This window comes from Plecotus auritus (assembly GCF_963455305.1).
Source record: "Plecotus auritus genome assembly, chromosome: 3".
In the NCBI taxonomy this organism is placed as follows: Eukaryota; Metazoa; Chordata; class Mammalia; order Chiroptera; family Vespertilionidae; genus Plecotus; species Plecotus auritus.
The window spans coordinates 164,917,855-164,935,376 of record NC_137772.1 but is presented as its reverse complement, the minus strand read 5'-3'; the positions used below and the strand labels follow the sequence as shown (position 1 = coordinate 164,935,376).

The following is a 17,522-nucleotide window of genomic DNA, read 5'->3' as shown; positions in this document are numbered from 1 at the left end:
TTAGAAACCTTCATGGTTCATACTATCACATACAGTCTTTAAATTTCTGTTTCAACTCACCTTAAGTATTTATTGGATGTGGGCCTAGGATAATGAAATGATAGAGTAGTATGTGACTTGGTAGTTAAACCAGTTAAATTTTTAAATAATTTTTTTCTCTTGTTTCTTCCTGTATGCCTTTGCAGAAGAACTAAAAGATCAACAAACCACACAGTTCTTAATACTTATTTACTAAAAATTGTTTCTTTACTGAATATTAAGTGCAAGGGACTGATCACATACAAAATTATAAAGAATTATTTTTTTTCTTAAACTGACCTTTATCTTGCTTGCCTAAAATGTTGGCATTTATTTCACTATGAACCAGTTTTGAATTATTAATCGGGTAATAGATAAGACACTAAACATTAAAATTTAATTCATAAACTTTAGTTTTTAAAAATAAATATAACTTATACTAATGTTTATTAATGTTATTAGAACCATTTGGTTTTAGCATGCTTCCCATAAAGTGAATGTGTAAACATAAAATCCCTCACTAAATACCCTGTTACTTTAAGAAATTAGACATTTGCTATTATAGTCTAATAGTTTTAAAACTTCATTTAAATACACATACCAGAAATTTTATAGCATTTTTCTTTGTGTAATCATTGTCAGTATCCTAGAAGCTTTCAAATTTATATTGCAAGTGGTTCTATCCAATTTCTGCATTTGGCTTTTAAGATAAAAATCAATGGTGTTTACATAATTATGGCTCTTTTAGCACCAATATCTCTAGTTACAGATTTACTCGTGGCAAGTAACAGTCTTTTTGACAATCTTAGAATTCTTTTTACTCAGTTCTGTAGATGAGGAGGGGAGGGAATTATTAACATTTCTTTGCTAGCCAACAAAATGTTTTCCATTAGATCTCATACTTCTTGGGAATTTTTTTTTAATTCAAGTTTGTGTAAAGAAGAAATTCCATAGATTTTGAAGGAAAGGGTGACAGCAATGACTTTAAATGAAGTTTAATTTTATTCATGCTTTAAAAATATTAACCATATTAATAATAATATTATTAATATATAACATAATAATGATATATGTTAAAATACTAGAACATTACTTTCCAGTTCAAAAATGCTTCCGTAAAATTCCAATATTTTAAGTAGAGTGTATGCTAGTCTTAACTGACTAGTTGGGAGTGGGGGAAACCTAGTTCAATAAGTTTTTTAAACTAAAATAAATAAATAAAAGGAAAGTTATATCCCCTTATATCTCATTTACTTAAATATGTTCTTTAAAGAAAGCTTGAAGAGAGAATGGCAATGCAAAATGGAAAAGCTATATAATTGTATTTGCTTTCCCAAAATAGGTGGCAAAGCTTCAAAATTGACCTCTCAAATGTAATGAGATTTTTCTTTCCTAGGGGAAAAATGTCAGAAAAGATAAAATATCAGGTGTCTTAAAAACACCTCATTTTTTAAATCTACTTGATGAAAGGGCAGGCTTATATTTGTAGTTCTTCATCGTAAAAGTATTTATTACAGTTTCCTGTCTCATCTAATTAATTACTGAACTATAGTCAGTATTTCAGTATTAAGAGAACGCTTCAGGATTATACAGTACCTTTTTGCATGTTTTCACTATTGTCATGACTAATTGAAAAACAGTAACATGGCAAATATAAAAATTCTTTATCCATCTAATCTTAAAATCCAAAAAGAAAAAAAATTGCGGGGTATTCTAAGGTTACTTTAACCATGGATTACTTCATATTTTTTAAATCATAATGAAATGGTTTTCTCGTTTTAGGTTGAGTTTTTATTTTTAGTATTGATTGGTTTGAAGGTGTAGCTACTTTTCATTAAAGCACTGTGAGGGGCTTTACATTTTGATCAGTTACAGAATGAGTTATACAACTCAAAGGCTTTAGGTAATCAAAAATTAAGTTTGTTTTCTTTCCTGTTCTAGTTACCGGTTTACTAAAATAGTGAGCATACATGATCACTTGAAAATTGGGCTTCTGGAGCACCTGAACAGAAAGGGAGTGGTTCATAATCAGCATTACAAAAGACAACTTTCTCTTTTTGAAGGGGATTACTTTGGCTATTTTCCAGGTACTGGGGAAATTCCAGATTCATTACAAATTATTGGGATTGCTACTAATTATTCATTTCCTAAAACATGTTGATTACCGACTTGAGATTTGGTAATATAATCGAACTTTATTTCACGTCAACAATTTTTTTAAACTATGTAGAACTTTATAGTAAAATACAAATTTAGACTCCTATGAGTCATTTTTTCAGAGAGCTCTAGAAACATCAATCTTATTATTGAGAACATATTTAATAGGAGAACTTTTTTAAAGTAATGTAAGAGCAATAGAATTTGTGCATGTGTATATAAGGAAAAGTTATGTGCAAAGCATTGTAGTCTTTCCAAATAATAAAAAAATAAAGTTTATTTTATATAGTATTCCAATTTTAAGAAGTTGGGTTAAGGATGAAAATTTATAACGAGAGTTTCTCATAGAGAATTAAAACTTGATGCATTCTTTTTTAAAATAGTTTTTCATTGTGGCAATGGTTAAAGGTCTGTATACATTGAACCATATAGTAGAATGTCTACTTGATGAGACATTTGATTATTTAGAAGAATTCTCTAGTATTTTTATGTCTTGCTACAATACAGGTTGAAGATTTGGGGGAAAGAGCCTTCATAAAAATATATTTCTAACTATTTTTCCTTCATTTATCTTTTACTTATATGTATTTAGCTTGATAGCTATTGGGGCATTCACAATAGTTACTTTCCTTATTAGGCAATCCTCTTTAGGCATTACAGGATTTGGACTTATTTTTGAGTTGTAGGACTTTTAGACAGGTTATATTATATAACAGGGTGCAATTCAGATTTCTTTAGTCAAGTGTTTTCCTTCTACTCTCAATCTCTGTAAGGACTGCTTCTAATCTTTCTACCATACAGGTTTTCATTCATTCAATACACTTTATTGAGGTATGTGCCAGGCATTGTGCTAGACCCTGAGTTACAAAGGAGAATGAGACATGGACTCTGCTCTCAAGTTTAATATAAGTGAGTTCAAGGTATAGAGTTAGCCCAGAGGAAAGAGTATTATTGTTCTTCCTTGAGGTGCTAAGGAAGATGTAACGTTTGTAAGAGGTGCTGAGTGTTAAAGAATAAGTAGTAATCTTATAGGGGAAGAATATTCTAAGAAGGGAGGAGTACATGCTAAGGCTCAGTTTAAATCATTAAACCTAAGAATATGTCTTAAGATCCTAATTCAGATTTACATTCAAGAATACTCTTATTACTCATAGTTTCCATTTTAAATGCATATGTAAACATAAATAGAGAACCACAAAGCCACTTTGAGGAATAAATACTTAGCAGTCCTGTCTGCTCACAAAATGATTGGCTTACACATACACCAGCCATTTTCATCATTCCTTATGAACCAACAACTTTTCATAACAGCTTATGTCTGAAAATCTTCCATTTAGGCAGCTAGTCATTATATCACAAAGGCTAAAATAATGAATACCCAAAGCCTACCAAATAATATGAAATGTAGTTTTTCAATCCTTAGGTCTTTAAATGCTCTTGTCAATTTTGCACACTTTAATTTGCCTAAGGATCATAAAATATATTTAAATATAGAAATATTTAGCCTAGTTAATGAGTGCATTTGACTCTTCATTAATGTAAATCTTTCACTTTTTCTCTTTTGCATTAAGAATTGTAAATACTGGTACATAATATTTTTCTTTATTCTCATTATTTATTTTTAACATGGTATTTGACAAAATTATCAATTTTAGGACCAACTCTAGGCACACTTATGATGTAAACAAAATGTGACTTAAGGTAATGTATTGAATGATCAAGCACATTACTTCATATATGGACCTTATTTTTTGGTGATTAATTGTAAGAGATAGTTCTCCCTGAAATACTGAAGTATTAGCATATGTCAGTGTCAGACAGTTGAAATCAAATTAAGAGAGGTAAAATTTAAAATGGCAAGTGACTGGTAGAGTGTCATAAAACTCCTAAGTAACCACAAAAATAGCATATTAATACTGTCTATATAATTTCTTTTGTTCTTATGAAACATTCATATACTGTGTTTTGCTAAGAAAAACCAAGTATATTATGGAAGAATGAGTTTGTTCTATTTCACAGTTTAAGAATCCTTGAAAGTAAGAGATATATCTACATAGGCACAACATATGTTGTGTGTGACTTCTAGTCCATATTACATTACTCAGTAAAGTATCTTACAAGTTAAGAAGGAAATTTCCTATGTCAGCACTTGTATGAATCTTAATACATGTGTGTCTTTAGAAAGGAATTGTTTTAGGAACAGTCCTAACCAGATAGGAAAGTGATAGTTTTTGTAGTAGAACTTTTGAGAGAGATGCTTCAGAACTCTGGTTTTGATTTTTATTATTGAACTAATGAAAATTATTTTCAAAATATATTTACTGGTGCCAGTCCATGTATCAAATTTTCTTATATTTGTCAAAGATGTTTATTTTTCTAGAATAGCCTCATGTTAAAATATTGAATAATGAGTTGCACAAATCACAAATCAAGCTGCCTGACCAACTTTAAGAAACTGTCTTTTTTCTTCAATCAGAGTGATGGCATTTAATACTGATATCATCTGGAGCACGAAAATATTTTAATTGTTTTACCTCTATTACAGTTATGCCTTGAAATTTATATCAGAAGTTATAAGAACTTTTAATATTTTAATTGGTTTTTATACTATGCCAAGAATATAGTGACTCCTAGAATATTGTTATTTTCAAATAGAAAAGCATGGTATTTTCAGGATGAGGTAGAAAAGTCTGACATCAGTTTAGTTTTTAAACTATTATGATATGTGCATTAGTAGAACAATTAAACTGGCTATTGAATTTCTGTATTTATATATGTATTTATACAAATTTTCAGAAAATCTAGCTTTTGAGTTTCTTAAAACATTATGTTCAAGGAATAGTATGTTTTGGGGGGCCATTTAGGACTTAATGGTTTAAATATAAGGTTTATCTCAAAATATATTGGTTATGATATCTTGACAGGCAGTTACTTATCTTTAAAACTGTGTTGTTTAATTGTTGACATTGAATTATATTCAGTTACAAACTGGCATGTGTCACTATGAAAATGAGCACTGGTCTCTGTGTCAGCGACTTTTTAAAAATCCATTCAGAGACACACTGCAGATAGTGAACTAAATGAAAGTCAGACAAAGGGGTGTAATAGGTGGTGGTTCTTCTTTTGATTTTAGTATTCAAGTACAAGTGCTTGGAGAAATTTGGTATTATTTATTATAAGCAAATATATTTTTGCCTCAGTAATTTTTTTCAACAAAAATTTGAGTACTCTGTGCCAAACAGTGAAAGAAAGGAGTTTTTTTTAAAAGAGCATAAATACATTAGTAAACATAGGCAAAAACTTTTTTTAAGTATTTTTATTAATTTCAGAGAAAGATAGGGAGAGAGAGAGAGACATCAGTGATGAGACAGAATCATTGATCAGCTGCCTCCTGAACACCCCCTACTGGGAATCAAGCCTGCAACCTGGGCCTGTACCCTGACTGGGAATCAAACTGTGACCTCCTGGTTCATGGGTCAAAGCTCAACCATTGAGCCACACTGGCTGGGCTAGGCAAAAACATTTTTATTAAGCATACGTTTATTGTAGGCATGCTAAGTGCCAAGTGACATGGGTGCTCAGTGCTGGAGATATAAAGTGTATCATGATTCCTCCTGTCATGGAGGTCTCAATCCATTCGGCAAGACAGACAAACTAAAAATTAAAGTTACAATATGTCATAAAATAAGTGAAGTAATAAAAGTGAGTGCTAAGCACTGTGGAAACATCTATGAGGAAACAATGTAAGGGAGTCAGGGAAGGCTTCCCAGACAGGATTCCTGAATCTTTTTTTTTTTTTAATATACTTTTATTAATTTCAGAGAGAAAAGGAGAGGGAGAGGAAGATAGAAACATCAATGATGAGACAGAATCATTGATTACTTGCCTCCTGCATGCCCCACACTGGGCATCGAGCCCACAACCCAGACATGTGCCCTGACTGGGAATTGAACCGTGACCTCCTGGTTCATAGGTCGATGCTCAATCATTGAGCCACCCAGTTGGGCAGGATTTTTGAATCTTGATGGTTTAGTAGAAGTAAGGCAAAGAAGGAACATTTTACATAGCTGGAGTAATGTTGCAAACTTACAGAGAGAGAGTGCAAGGAGGTCACGTAATCAAGTAAGGCTGGGATGGAGTTCTTTAAAAAAAAGGTATTGGTAAGGGATGAGGCTACATGGGTGGGCAAAAGGTAGACTCTTTTAGAGATCTAAGATTTTAATCTGAAATTGCTATTAAAGAATTTATAGCAAGGAACATACATAGAAGATCACTCTGATGCTATTAGTAAACTAAGAAATTTTCAGTTATATTTGGAAGATAAGGATATATGTGAATAAGTACAAACTATTCAAAAATTTATGTTTGCACAACTTGGTTATTTGAGGTGTTTCATAAAGCCATAAATTAGGTTCTTTGTATAACTGTACTACAGACAGTAGTGGAATATTCTTAGTACAACCCTGAGTTGTGATCAGATATAAGGAATTGAAAACTAATTGATAATTGCTGGAAATGTTGTCTGACTTCCCCTTTGCCTCAATGACTAGTGTTGATTCTATTTATACTCAGATGATACTACTAAGTGATGGCTTTGCTCTGTATAGCCATGGTACAGTCTTGGTTGCCTCGCCCTAACTCCAGTGCTTGGTTTATAATTAAAAGGACCATCAAAAGGAAAAGAGAAAATGAAACTCAGAAGGTGTGTAACATTATGAAAGGTTGAGATTTAAAAGGAGTTAAGCAGAAAGGTAGAAAGGGATCATTTCCCTAATTGCCTCTTGTATTGTAACCTACCTCTATCTTTTTGCTCATATAAAAAAAAAATTTCTGCTGAAAATGGCATATTAATGATTCTAAAGCTTATATAGCCAACCCCAAATATTTTTAACTGTTTATATGGTTTTCATTGCCTAAGAATTAATGTAACAAATTCCATGATGGTATAGGCAGTCACTCCTTTTGCCTTGACATGGGGGCTAGACTACCAATTTGGACAGTATTGTATTTATTATATAAAAAACTTCCCAACATAGATATTATGGTTACTTAAGTAAACATAATTTGATTTATAATTGAAACCACAAAGTAGAATACCATAACTTATTTTTTTAAATTGAATATGCCTAATTTTGGGGTTTTAGCCGAACAGTACATGTATAGTCATAGATTATAGCATCCAAGTTATCACCATGAATCCAGTAGTCTGGACCTTTCATAGCTATCAAGACTATTTAAGTTAACCCAAATGAATGGTGAGCAAGCTTTGAAAAACTTTGATTTCTATTCATATAAATCTGAGTTCTCATAAGAGTGGATTTCCAGCCCTAGCCAGTTTGGCTCAGTGGATAGAGCGTCAGCCTGCGAACTCAAGGGTCCCGGGTTCGATTCTGGTCAAGGGCATGTACCTTGCTCAAGGGTCCCGGGTTCGATTCTGGTCAAGGGCATGTACCTTGGTTGCGGGCACATCCCCAGTGGGGGGTATGCAGGAGGCAGCTGATTGATGTTTTTCTCTCTCATCGATGTTTCTAACTCTCTCTCCCTCTCCCTTCCTCTCTATAAAAAATCAATAAAATATATTTTTTTTACAAGAGTGGATTTCCACTACTTTACATACCACCAGCTTCACTTAAAGCACTTTGCCACTTTCCTCCAAGAAAAATATCTTCCTTCAGAAAAAAAAAGTTACCTATATGACTATATGTCTATGTCATTCATTATATATTCTTAATGACTCTAGGCCTCTAATCAATAAAGTTATAGTGGGTTCATATTATATGGTATTATCAGCTTAAAATTATTCCATCTTGAGATAAAATATTGTGGAAAAATTGTATATCTGCTTTTTATTTTAAATCCTGGATTATTTAATTCAAAGGAGAAAATAGTTGGAAAAGTAACTTATTCATATTTTTAATCTTGCCATAGAGGAAAATTTGATTGTTAAGATATTGAAGAAGAGCTTGAAGAAGTAAAAACACACTTAGCCAGAGTTTACATAACTAAAGCTTTTTTTTTCAGACTCATTTAATCAGTATTATTCCAGCTAAAAATGTCTGACCAAATGAAAAATTTAAAGCCTGCTCTTACGTGATAAGGAATTGACAGTGAAAGCAGTAAATACTCTTTTAAGTTAATTTTGTGCTTGCACTCTATCTCAGTTTTTACCTACTCAGGCTAATTTGCAGGTGCCTGGGATGAGTAGACAAGCCATAATATCTACCAATCAAGTAAAAGAAGGAAAGAAAACTCTTGAGCTACCCTCCCAGTTAACAAGGTAGTTTGCTGTGGTTAAAATTAATGCAGATTTTACAGCAACAAATATTAGCATTATCATTTATTATAAGTAATCGATTTGAAATTTGGGAAATGAATATTTGAGTGCATATTTTGAGTGTTTATTTAACCAGTTATTTATCAGTGCAAGAGGCCATCATTTAAATTTTTCTCTATATGTTGTGGCAAATCAATTTGTTTCTTTCTTCATATTTAACATGTGTGGTTACTTTAACTTGAAAATATATTTTATCCTTTGCAGTGTTTGAGCAACACACCTCCGCTTACTGAATATTTCCTCAATGACAAGTATCAAGAAGAACTGAATTTTGACAATCCCTTAGGAATGAGAGGTGAAATAGCTAAATCTTATGCTGAATTGATCAAGCAAATGTGGTCTGGAAAATTTAGCTATGTCACACCAAGAGCTTTTAAGGTTAGTATAGTAGATATATTTTCAGGAGGGCTATCTCCACTCCTAGAGGACAAAAAATGGTTCTCATTCAGAGGTGGGCAAACTTTTTGACTTGAGGGCCACAATGGGTTCTTAAACTGGACCAGAGGGCCGGAACAAAAGCATGGATGGAGTGTTTGTGTGAACTAATATAAATTCAAAGTAAAGGAGCCGAGGGGAGAGCAAGAGAACCCTTCGCTCTTTCGGCTCTGCGGGCTGGATAGAACAGCCGAACGGGCCGGATCCAGCCTGCGGGCCGTAGTTTGCCCACAGCTGTTAGCTATTACAATGGTTTGTAGCCTTGCAAAGGAACACAGCACCGTAAATAGATAAAAATATTATTTCTGGTATTAAATTTTCTGGCTGGGGGGATGGGACAAATGATTAATTTAAAAATGTCTTTAAAGGCTCTGAAGGGTGGGGAGGAAAGTAATGATATAATGAAATTTTATGTGTAATTCTTAAACTTTTAAGTTTATTCTAATTTATAAAGTAGTGACTTCTTAGAATCAATACAATCTAAAGTAGTTTAGTTTGTTACTAAAATTTTTTTTTAAATTAAGCAGTTTTCAGCCATTTTTATACAAACATCTTAAATGACATTTATATAGGACATGTAGGCAACATTTTATTATCTGTATAATAGTTCTTTAAAACTAAAAAACAACAATTAAAAAGTCTCTGGCATTTAACTTTCTAAACCTTTCTCAATCCTTTCCCACGTTTAGTTTCATGAGTTTCATTTTGTTAAATATTGCTATGTAAATAGGCTTTTTATATCTGACTCTTTTTTCACATTTCTTTTTAGTCTCATCAAAGAAATACTTAGTACTGCAAAGAATAGGAACATTATATGTGAACATGCATATTCCTGTTATCTCTATGAGATTTCATCCTCTTTTTTACACACAGAAACAAAATGAGAACTATGTAATTTTTTCTAGTGACCCAGAAATCTTGAATTTTAATAATTCTTTTTACAAAACTTTACCGTATTTCCTCCTTGTTCTTTCTTCAAATCAACATTTCTGTTTTACAGACTAGTTATTTTAAAATATTTTAGATATGTAATTATATGTATTTCTATGTGTAATTATCATATTTGCAAATGATAAAAAAAAGTGTCCATAGATAATTTGGGCTTAAATAAATTTTTGCAAGTGGATGAATTCACAAATAGAAATCCATGAATAATAAGAATTAGCTATGTATTTTTTTAATCAATCTTGTCCCTAGAACTGATTTTATAGTTTTGCTTTTCTTACAGACACAGGTAGGACGTTTTGCACCACAGTTCTCTGGATACCAGCAGCAGGACTGTCAAGAACTATTAGCTTTCCTGTTAGATGGACTACATGAGGATTTGAATAGAATTAGGAAAAAACCATATATACAATTAAAAGATGCTGATGGAAGGGCAGATAAGGTAAATTTAATTATGTTATTGTCACCATTGTTTTAATAATATAATATCTCTGTGTAATATGTGTCTGTTTTTCTTATAGGTAGTTGCTGAAGAAGCCTGGGAAAACCATTTAAAAAGAAATGATTCTATCATAGTAGATATATTTCATGGCCTTTTCAAATCAACACTAGTTTGTCCTAAGTGTGATAAGATTTCAGTAACATTTGATCCTTTTTGTTACTTGACACTTCCATTGCCCATGAAAAAAGAACGTACCTTGGAAGTTTATTTAGTTAGAATGGATCCACTTACCAAACCTATGCAGGTAAGTAATGATTTTTTTTTTTTTTTTGCATTTGCTATTTTCATTAAAAATTAGTATTGAGTTCTTATGCCTCAAGAACAATCTAATAATAATGTTTGTTTATGTAAGATTTTATAAGCTAAATATTTTAAAAATTAGTACAACTTTTTATAAACTTGAAAGCATGAGGGATGTGCAAAGTATTATTTGTCATGTAAAAACAAAATTCTCAAAGGCTTTTTCTTATCAAAGGACATTAGAGGAGAGCCTCAAAAGAAGGTGTAACCAGGGAAGTAGAAAAGAATAAGAAGTAATAGTATAGGAGAGGGGGAAGATGGCGGCATAGGTACACTACTGTACTTGCCGCCTCCCACAACCACATCAAAATTACAACTAAAATACAGAACAACCTTTATTCAGAACTGCTGGAAAGTTGGCTGAATGGAAGACCCACAACTAAAGAAGTAAAAAAGAAAGTACACTGAGACTGGTAGGAGGTGCAGAAGCGAGGAATGAGCTAGTCCAGCACCCATGTGTGCCGCTTTTTAATCAGAAGGAAGATCATCTCTGAGGAGGCCACCTGAAGGAGCAAGGGTTCCCAGCCCCACACCAGGCCCCTACCCCAGGGTCCCAGATCTGGGAAAAGAAGTCCCTAAGAGCAGTAAGAATTATGGACTGTAAAAACCAGTGCTAATTGGGGCTCAGTGACACAGAGGCTGCTGGAGACCCAGCTGTTCCTCTTAAAAGGCTGGCACCATGAACTGAACTTACAAGGTCCCACTTCCTCTGAGCTCCAGCCCCAGGACAAGGAGGAACTGGATTGTCTAGCATCGGGGCAGGAACTCAAGGGCAGCTTTCTCCCAGACGGAGGTGCTCCCAGGGTTCATTGTTCCTATGCTGGGACCTCCCTGGTTGCAGCCATTTCTGTTTGCTCCGCCCTGGTGATTCTCTAAGACCCTGCCTCATCCAATTTACAACCCCACCCAAGCTGTGTGCAGCAGCTTTTGCATATGAATAGCCTGTCCTTGCTCAGGCTAAAATCTCTCAAACAAGCTGCAGCTGGGTCCGGGAGCCCCAAACCTGTCAATAAAATGCCCCAAATCCGGCACAAACACCAGCCTGCCTTGCTTCATATGTGGGCCTCATCTGTGTACTTCCAAACCTGATACAAAGAGGAGGAGTCTGCAGATCTCTCTGTAACTCCTGGTGGGTGGCCCCAGACAATGGCTGACTTTGTACCTCTCTGGAAACCCAAGAGCCAGTGTTCAGTGTCAGTCCATACCAGATTACAACTCTACATGTCCATAAGTGACACACTCAAGGGGCAGACTCAGTGAGCACCAAAGCCCCACTGAAGCAAGTCCTGCTCTATAGGGGTGTCTCCTGCACAGCAGCTCTCCCACTGTAACCACAGCTGGTCCTCATAGCCAATTGGCCTGGAGGTCAATTCCTCCCAGTGACACCAACAACAAATCTCAATTACAATAAGACCGTGCTCACAGCCCACAAAGGGGTGCACCTAGAGCTCCCAGCTCAGGTGACTGGCTAAGCCACTGGGCCCTATAGAACACCTACTACACAAGGCCACTCTACCAATTCTAGGAGACATAGCTCTATCCAATACATAGAAACAAACACAGGGAAGCAGCCAAAATGCGGAGGCAAACGTCACAAATGAAAGAAATGGAAGAAGGCAAAATACTGGATATAGAGTTCAAAACCATGTTTATTATATTACTCAAAAATATTCTAGAAACATCCAAAAAAAAATGGAAAGGACCAATCAGAAATTAAGCATACACTGACTGAAATAAAGAATAATATACAGGGATTCAACAGTAGAGGATTCTGATAATCAAGTCAACGATTTAAAATATGAGGAAGCAAAAAATCCAACCTGAAGAGCAAAAAGAAAAAAGTATCCAAAAATATGAAGACAGTGTAAGGAGCCTCTGGAGCAACTTCAAGAGTACCAACATCTGCATTTCGGGGGTGCCAGAAGAAGAAAGAGCAAGATACTGAAAACCTATTTGAAGAAATAATGACAGAAAAGTTCCCCTACCTGGTGGAAGAAATAGACTTATAAGTTCAGGAAGCACAGAGTCCCAAACAAGAGGAACCCAAAGAGGACCACACCAAGACACATCATAATTAAAATCCCAAGGACTAAAGACAGAATCTTAAAAGCAGCAAGAGAAAAGCAGTTAATTACCTACAAGGGAATGCCCATATAATTGTCAGCTGATTTCTTAACTAGAGCTATGCAGGCCAGAAGGGAGTGGCAAAAAAATATTCAAAGTGATGAATAGCAAGGACCTACCACCAAGATTACCCAGCAAAGCTATCATTTAAAACTGAAGTTCAGATAGAGAGCTTCACAGACCAGAAAAAGCTAAAGGAATTCATTACTTCCAAGCCAGTATTATATGAAATGCTGAAGGGTATTCTGTAAGAAGAGGAAGAAGAAGAAAAAGATAAAAAATATGAACAATAAAATGGCAACAAATACATACCTATCAATAAAATCTAAAAATCAAAATAAACGAATAAGAAATCTGATGAACAGAATAAACTGCTGAATAAAATAGAATCAGAGGCATGGAAATGGAACAGCCTGATGATTCTCAGAGGGAAGGGGGTGCGGAAAGAGGTTAAATATATTTTATGCATATATGCATTACCTATGGACACAGACAATAGGGTGGCGAAGGCCTGGGGCATGGCTGGAACCAGTGGAGGGGGCAATGGGGGGATATCTGTAATAATCTCAATAATAAAATTTTTTTTAAAAAAGTAGTGTAGGGAAAAGTAGTTAATGGAGGGCGTGGTCAGCAGTCATGCTAGGGAAGTCAATAATATATGGACTGAAAAAGACTTGGTTGTATGATAGTATTGACAACATTTGTAACAGGATAAAAAAAGAGGTGAAGACAGAAGCCACAGTGGATTGGTTGATAAGTCAATGGGAGGTGAGGATGTTATGATAGTCGGTGTAGACACTGCTTTTAACAAGGTTTTTTTTGTTTTGTTTTGTTTGTTTGGTTTGGGTTTTTAAATCGGGGAAAACAATGAGGGACTATTTTGTTCTGGTTTTTTTTTAGAGATGTGTATATATTCCAGTGTTTGTGTACTACTCAAAATAAAATGAAATAAAGGAAATTGCTGAGCTTAGGTTCCAGAGGAAGCAGCAGAGCATGGGATTCAGAGCATAGATGCTAGGGTTAGCCTTGAGTTGGAAGGACAACACCTGATTCTCTTTACATGTGTTGAGTGAGACAGAAAAGGACTGAAGTTTGTAGGGGGAAAGCAAGTTGGAGATTTCTTCTGCAGTAGCATCTAATTTTCTCCAGATAATGAAGGGAGAAGTGGTGAAATAGGAAGCCTAAGGGATGCTGAAGATTTTAAGTAGTTACTGAGAGAATAAGTAAATAAGGGATACACACAGACTTCTGGCTAGCGCTGAGGGACCAGTTGAGATAGCGCACTGAATTTGTAGTGTACCAGTCTTTAAAGTTGGGCAGTTTTCTCCAGTCTGTGAACAGCTCTCTAAGAAAGTGTAGCCAAGAATAAAACTGAATAACAAGTAACTAAAGGTTTTGCAATGGAGTAGTTGAAGTGAGGAATCATGTGAGGTCTGGATGGAAGGGTCTGAAGACAGGGAGCTAGTAAACTGGGGGAAAATTCAGAATAGGCCAAGAATATGAAATAATGAGTTTCCAGTTAGACAAGTAAGTATAGTTAGACAGTATCCTGTTAAGAGTTTTAAGATATCATATGGACATTGTCACCCAGGATGATGTTATATTGGAGACACTGTGAGCCAAATGCCAAGAGAATGTGAGGAAGCAAACATGACATTGGTCTTATCTATTGAATATTTTTTGCAAAGTAATAAATTCATTAAAATTTTTCTTGTTTCTTAGTACAAAGTGATTGTCCCCAAAATTGGAAACATACTTGATCTTTGTACAGCATTGTCTGCTTTATCAGGAGTACCTGCAGATAAGGTAAGATGGTTCTGGTTTTGAAGAATGTTAGTTGGAGTTTATTTTTGCAGTGTTGTAAAACCAGCTCAATAGAAATTTATTTTTTTTTTTTAGATGATAGTTACTGATATATACAATCATAGATTTCACAGAATATTCACAGTGGATGAAAATCTTAGTAGTATTATGGAGCGGGATGATATTTATGTGTAAGTATAAGATTCATTTTGCAAAATATCATTTGAGAAAATATTCAAAAGAATAACAAAAGTTTTCAGAATTTATTTTCAGCTTTGTCTTTATAGGTTTGAAATTAACATTAATAGGACAGAAGATACAGAGCATGTGATTATTCCTGTTTGCCTACGAGAAAAGTTTAGACACTCAAGTTATACCCACCATACTGGTTCTTCACTTTTTGGTCAGCCTTTTCTTATGGCTGTACCACGAAACAATACTGAAGATAAACTCTATAATCTCCTACTTTTGAGAATGTGGTAAGTGTCAGATAATTCTGCATTAGCAAGATAAAATATAAAATAGCTAGAGAAAATAAAGGTGCATAGTACATTTGATAAGTCTGCATTATCTCTAGTTTGTTTAGCTAGGTAACAATTTAAAAATCAAAGTATAGTCTAATCCAGTTTCTTGTTCATGTAAAACATTACTGAGGTAATTTCACACCCAGGAAGCATGAATTCTTTTAGCCATTTTCACCAAATGTTAATAGTTGGAAGAAAATAATAAAAATGTATCATGTATATACACTCTGAAATCATAACAAATGTCAGCTGTTTCATTTATACACACTGCTAGTTCAAGAACTCATACAAATAGTTTTATTTAAAAGGATAAACTGTCATGGTTGGTAGTATTGTAAGGCAAACACTCTGTCTTCCTTGAATTGAATTTTAAGATAATCAAGAATGTCATTTGATCCCTTTCTTTTGTCCTTTATCACTGACATATTTAGTATTCTTAAATACTTATTTTAATCATTGTGGTCTCATATCCCATACATAAAATCATGTTACACATCTATAAATGATCTTAGCAATAATATATATACTTAACCTAACTGAGAATTTTTAAGTAGAGAAATTATTTACCACACACTTTTAACATATAAAAATCTGTTAAAACCCAAGAAGAACAAATTAATTTTTTATGAAGACAGCCAAAACAAATGATTAGTCAGTTGCACATATGCAACTTTATCTTGAGTTGAATTCCAGTTATTGCCTTTAAAAGTTTTATTTTATTAAAAGAATAGAAAACTTTTTTTAAGTTTTTACCTTTATAGGACTGAACTTGTTTGATTTCTGATTTTATTTAAGCCGATATGTCAAAATATCTACTGAAACTGAAGACACTGAAGGATCCCTACATTGCTGTAAGGACCAAAATATTAATGGGAATGGCCCAAATGGTATACATGAAGAAGGCTCACCAAGTAAGACTTTCCTACTAAATTGTGAAAATTCTTCACTTGGATTATTGCCTCAGAAAAGTCAAGAGGATGGGGATTAAGGAACTAAAGGATATCAGCAAGCCTAGGAAACATAATGTTAGTGTTAATAATTTTTAAATGCAACATTGAGTTTATTTAAAGATTTCTAATATCTAAAATTAGGTGAAATGGAAACAGATGAACCAGATGATGAATCAAGCCAAGATCAAGAACTTCCCTCTGAGAATGAAAATAGTCAGTCTGAAGATTCAGTTGGAGGAGATAATGATTCTGAAAATGGATTATGTACCGAAGAAACTTGCAAAGGTCAACTCACGGGACACAAAAAACGATTGTTTACATTCCAGTTTAACAACTTAGGCAATACTGATACCAACTACATCAAAGACGATACTAGGCATATAAGATTTGATGATAGGCAGCTTAGGCTAGATGGTAAGTATTTGTGAAAAATGGCTTGAACACCAAACTTTAGCAAAAAGCATGTTATTTTTTTAGATGGAAACTATAAAATTCAACACATTAATTTTGATATTTACTTACCTATCTAAAATCTTAAATGAAAAGCCTTAATTTCTAAGTATCCTATATAATAAAACCCTAATATGCAAATCGACCACAGAGGGAGGTGACCAGTGGTGGCGAGGGGCATGGCCAGCAAGTGGACAGTGCCAGGCTGCCAGTCAAGGCAGGTGCCAGCGAGGGACCCCCCTCCTACACACACACACACACACACACACACACACACAGGGACCCCCCCTCCTACACACACACACACACACACACACACACACACACACACACACACACACACAGGGACCCCCCTCCTACACACACACACACACACACACACACACACTCCCCGCCACCAGTCATCCCACAGATCAGCCCTGATCGCCAGCCAGGCCTAGGGACCCTACCCTATATATTGGGAACAATCTCTTAGATTTAAAAATTAAAACCTGGCAAGGCTACTCTAACACTGAAAAAACAGAATGATGCAGTGATGACATGCATGGACTCTGGCTTGCACATTTTGTGGTCAGCCTGATTCTGACACTTATAACTGTGTGACAAAGCCAATTAACTTCCCTCTGCTTCAGTTTTTCCACCCATAAGTTGGGGAAAATGGTACTACTGCCTTAGAAGGATCATGTTATGTACTATTTATAATCAGGGCAAAAAAATGTAGCTGCCCATACAACAGCAAGATGCCTTTCACCTGTATGAAAAGTATCGTCACTAGTGGATGCAGCATCCAGGATTGCAACAGGGATGTCCGAGGGCACAGGCTGGACTGAAGAACCACCCCATCCCACCCCCGCCCCATGCCTAAATTTCATGCACCAGGCCTCTAGTACTAAAATAAATGTTAATGTTTATTAAATAGAGGTCGGACACGCTTAAGTTTTGTTTTGGTTTTTTAATTCCTAAAATACTATAATGGCTTA

The 17,522-nt window shown here is 34.6% G+C and overlaps 1 protein-coding gene across 6 annotated transcripts in view; it reads left to right on the top strand.

Moving 5' to 3' along the window:
* The window catches only part of USP15 (ubiquitin specific peptidase 15), a 127,461-nt gene that overhangs the window by 97,609 nt on the left and 12,330 nt on the right, over positions 1–17,522 (top strand). For 4 of the 6 annotated variants that reach the window (XM_080662442.1, XM_080662440.1, XM_080662441.1 and 1 more), the window contains 8 exons: positions 8,714–8,887; positions 10,173–10,331; positions 10,411–10,635; positions 14,538–14,621; positions 14,715–14,809; positions 14,906–15,097; positions 15,938–16,053; positions 16,234–16,506. In XM_080662442.1, coding sequence (XP_080518568.1) covers positions 8,714–8,887; positions 10,173–10,331; positions 10,411–10,635; positions 14,538–14,621; positions 14,715–14,809; positions 14,906–15,097; positions 15,938–16,053; positions 16,234–16,506 — 1,318 coding nt within the window. Of the gene's footprint in view, positions 1–1,959; positions 2,106–6,747; positions 6,878–8,713; positions 8,888–10,172; positions 10,332–10,410; positions 10,636–14,537; positions 14,622–14,714; positions 14,810–14,905; positions 15,098–15,937; positions 16,054–16,233; positions 16,507–17,522 lie in introns of those variants that run through there. The other 2 variants (XR_013960268.1, XR_013960269.1) reach the window with 1 other exon arrangement.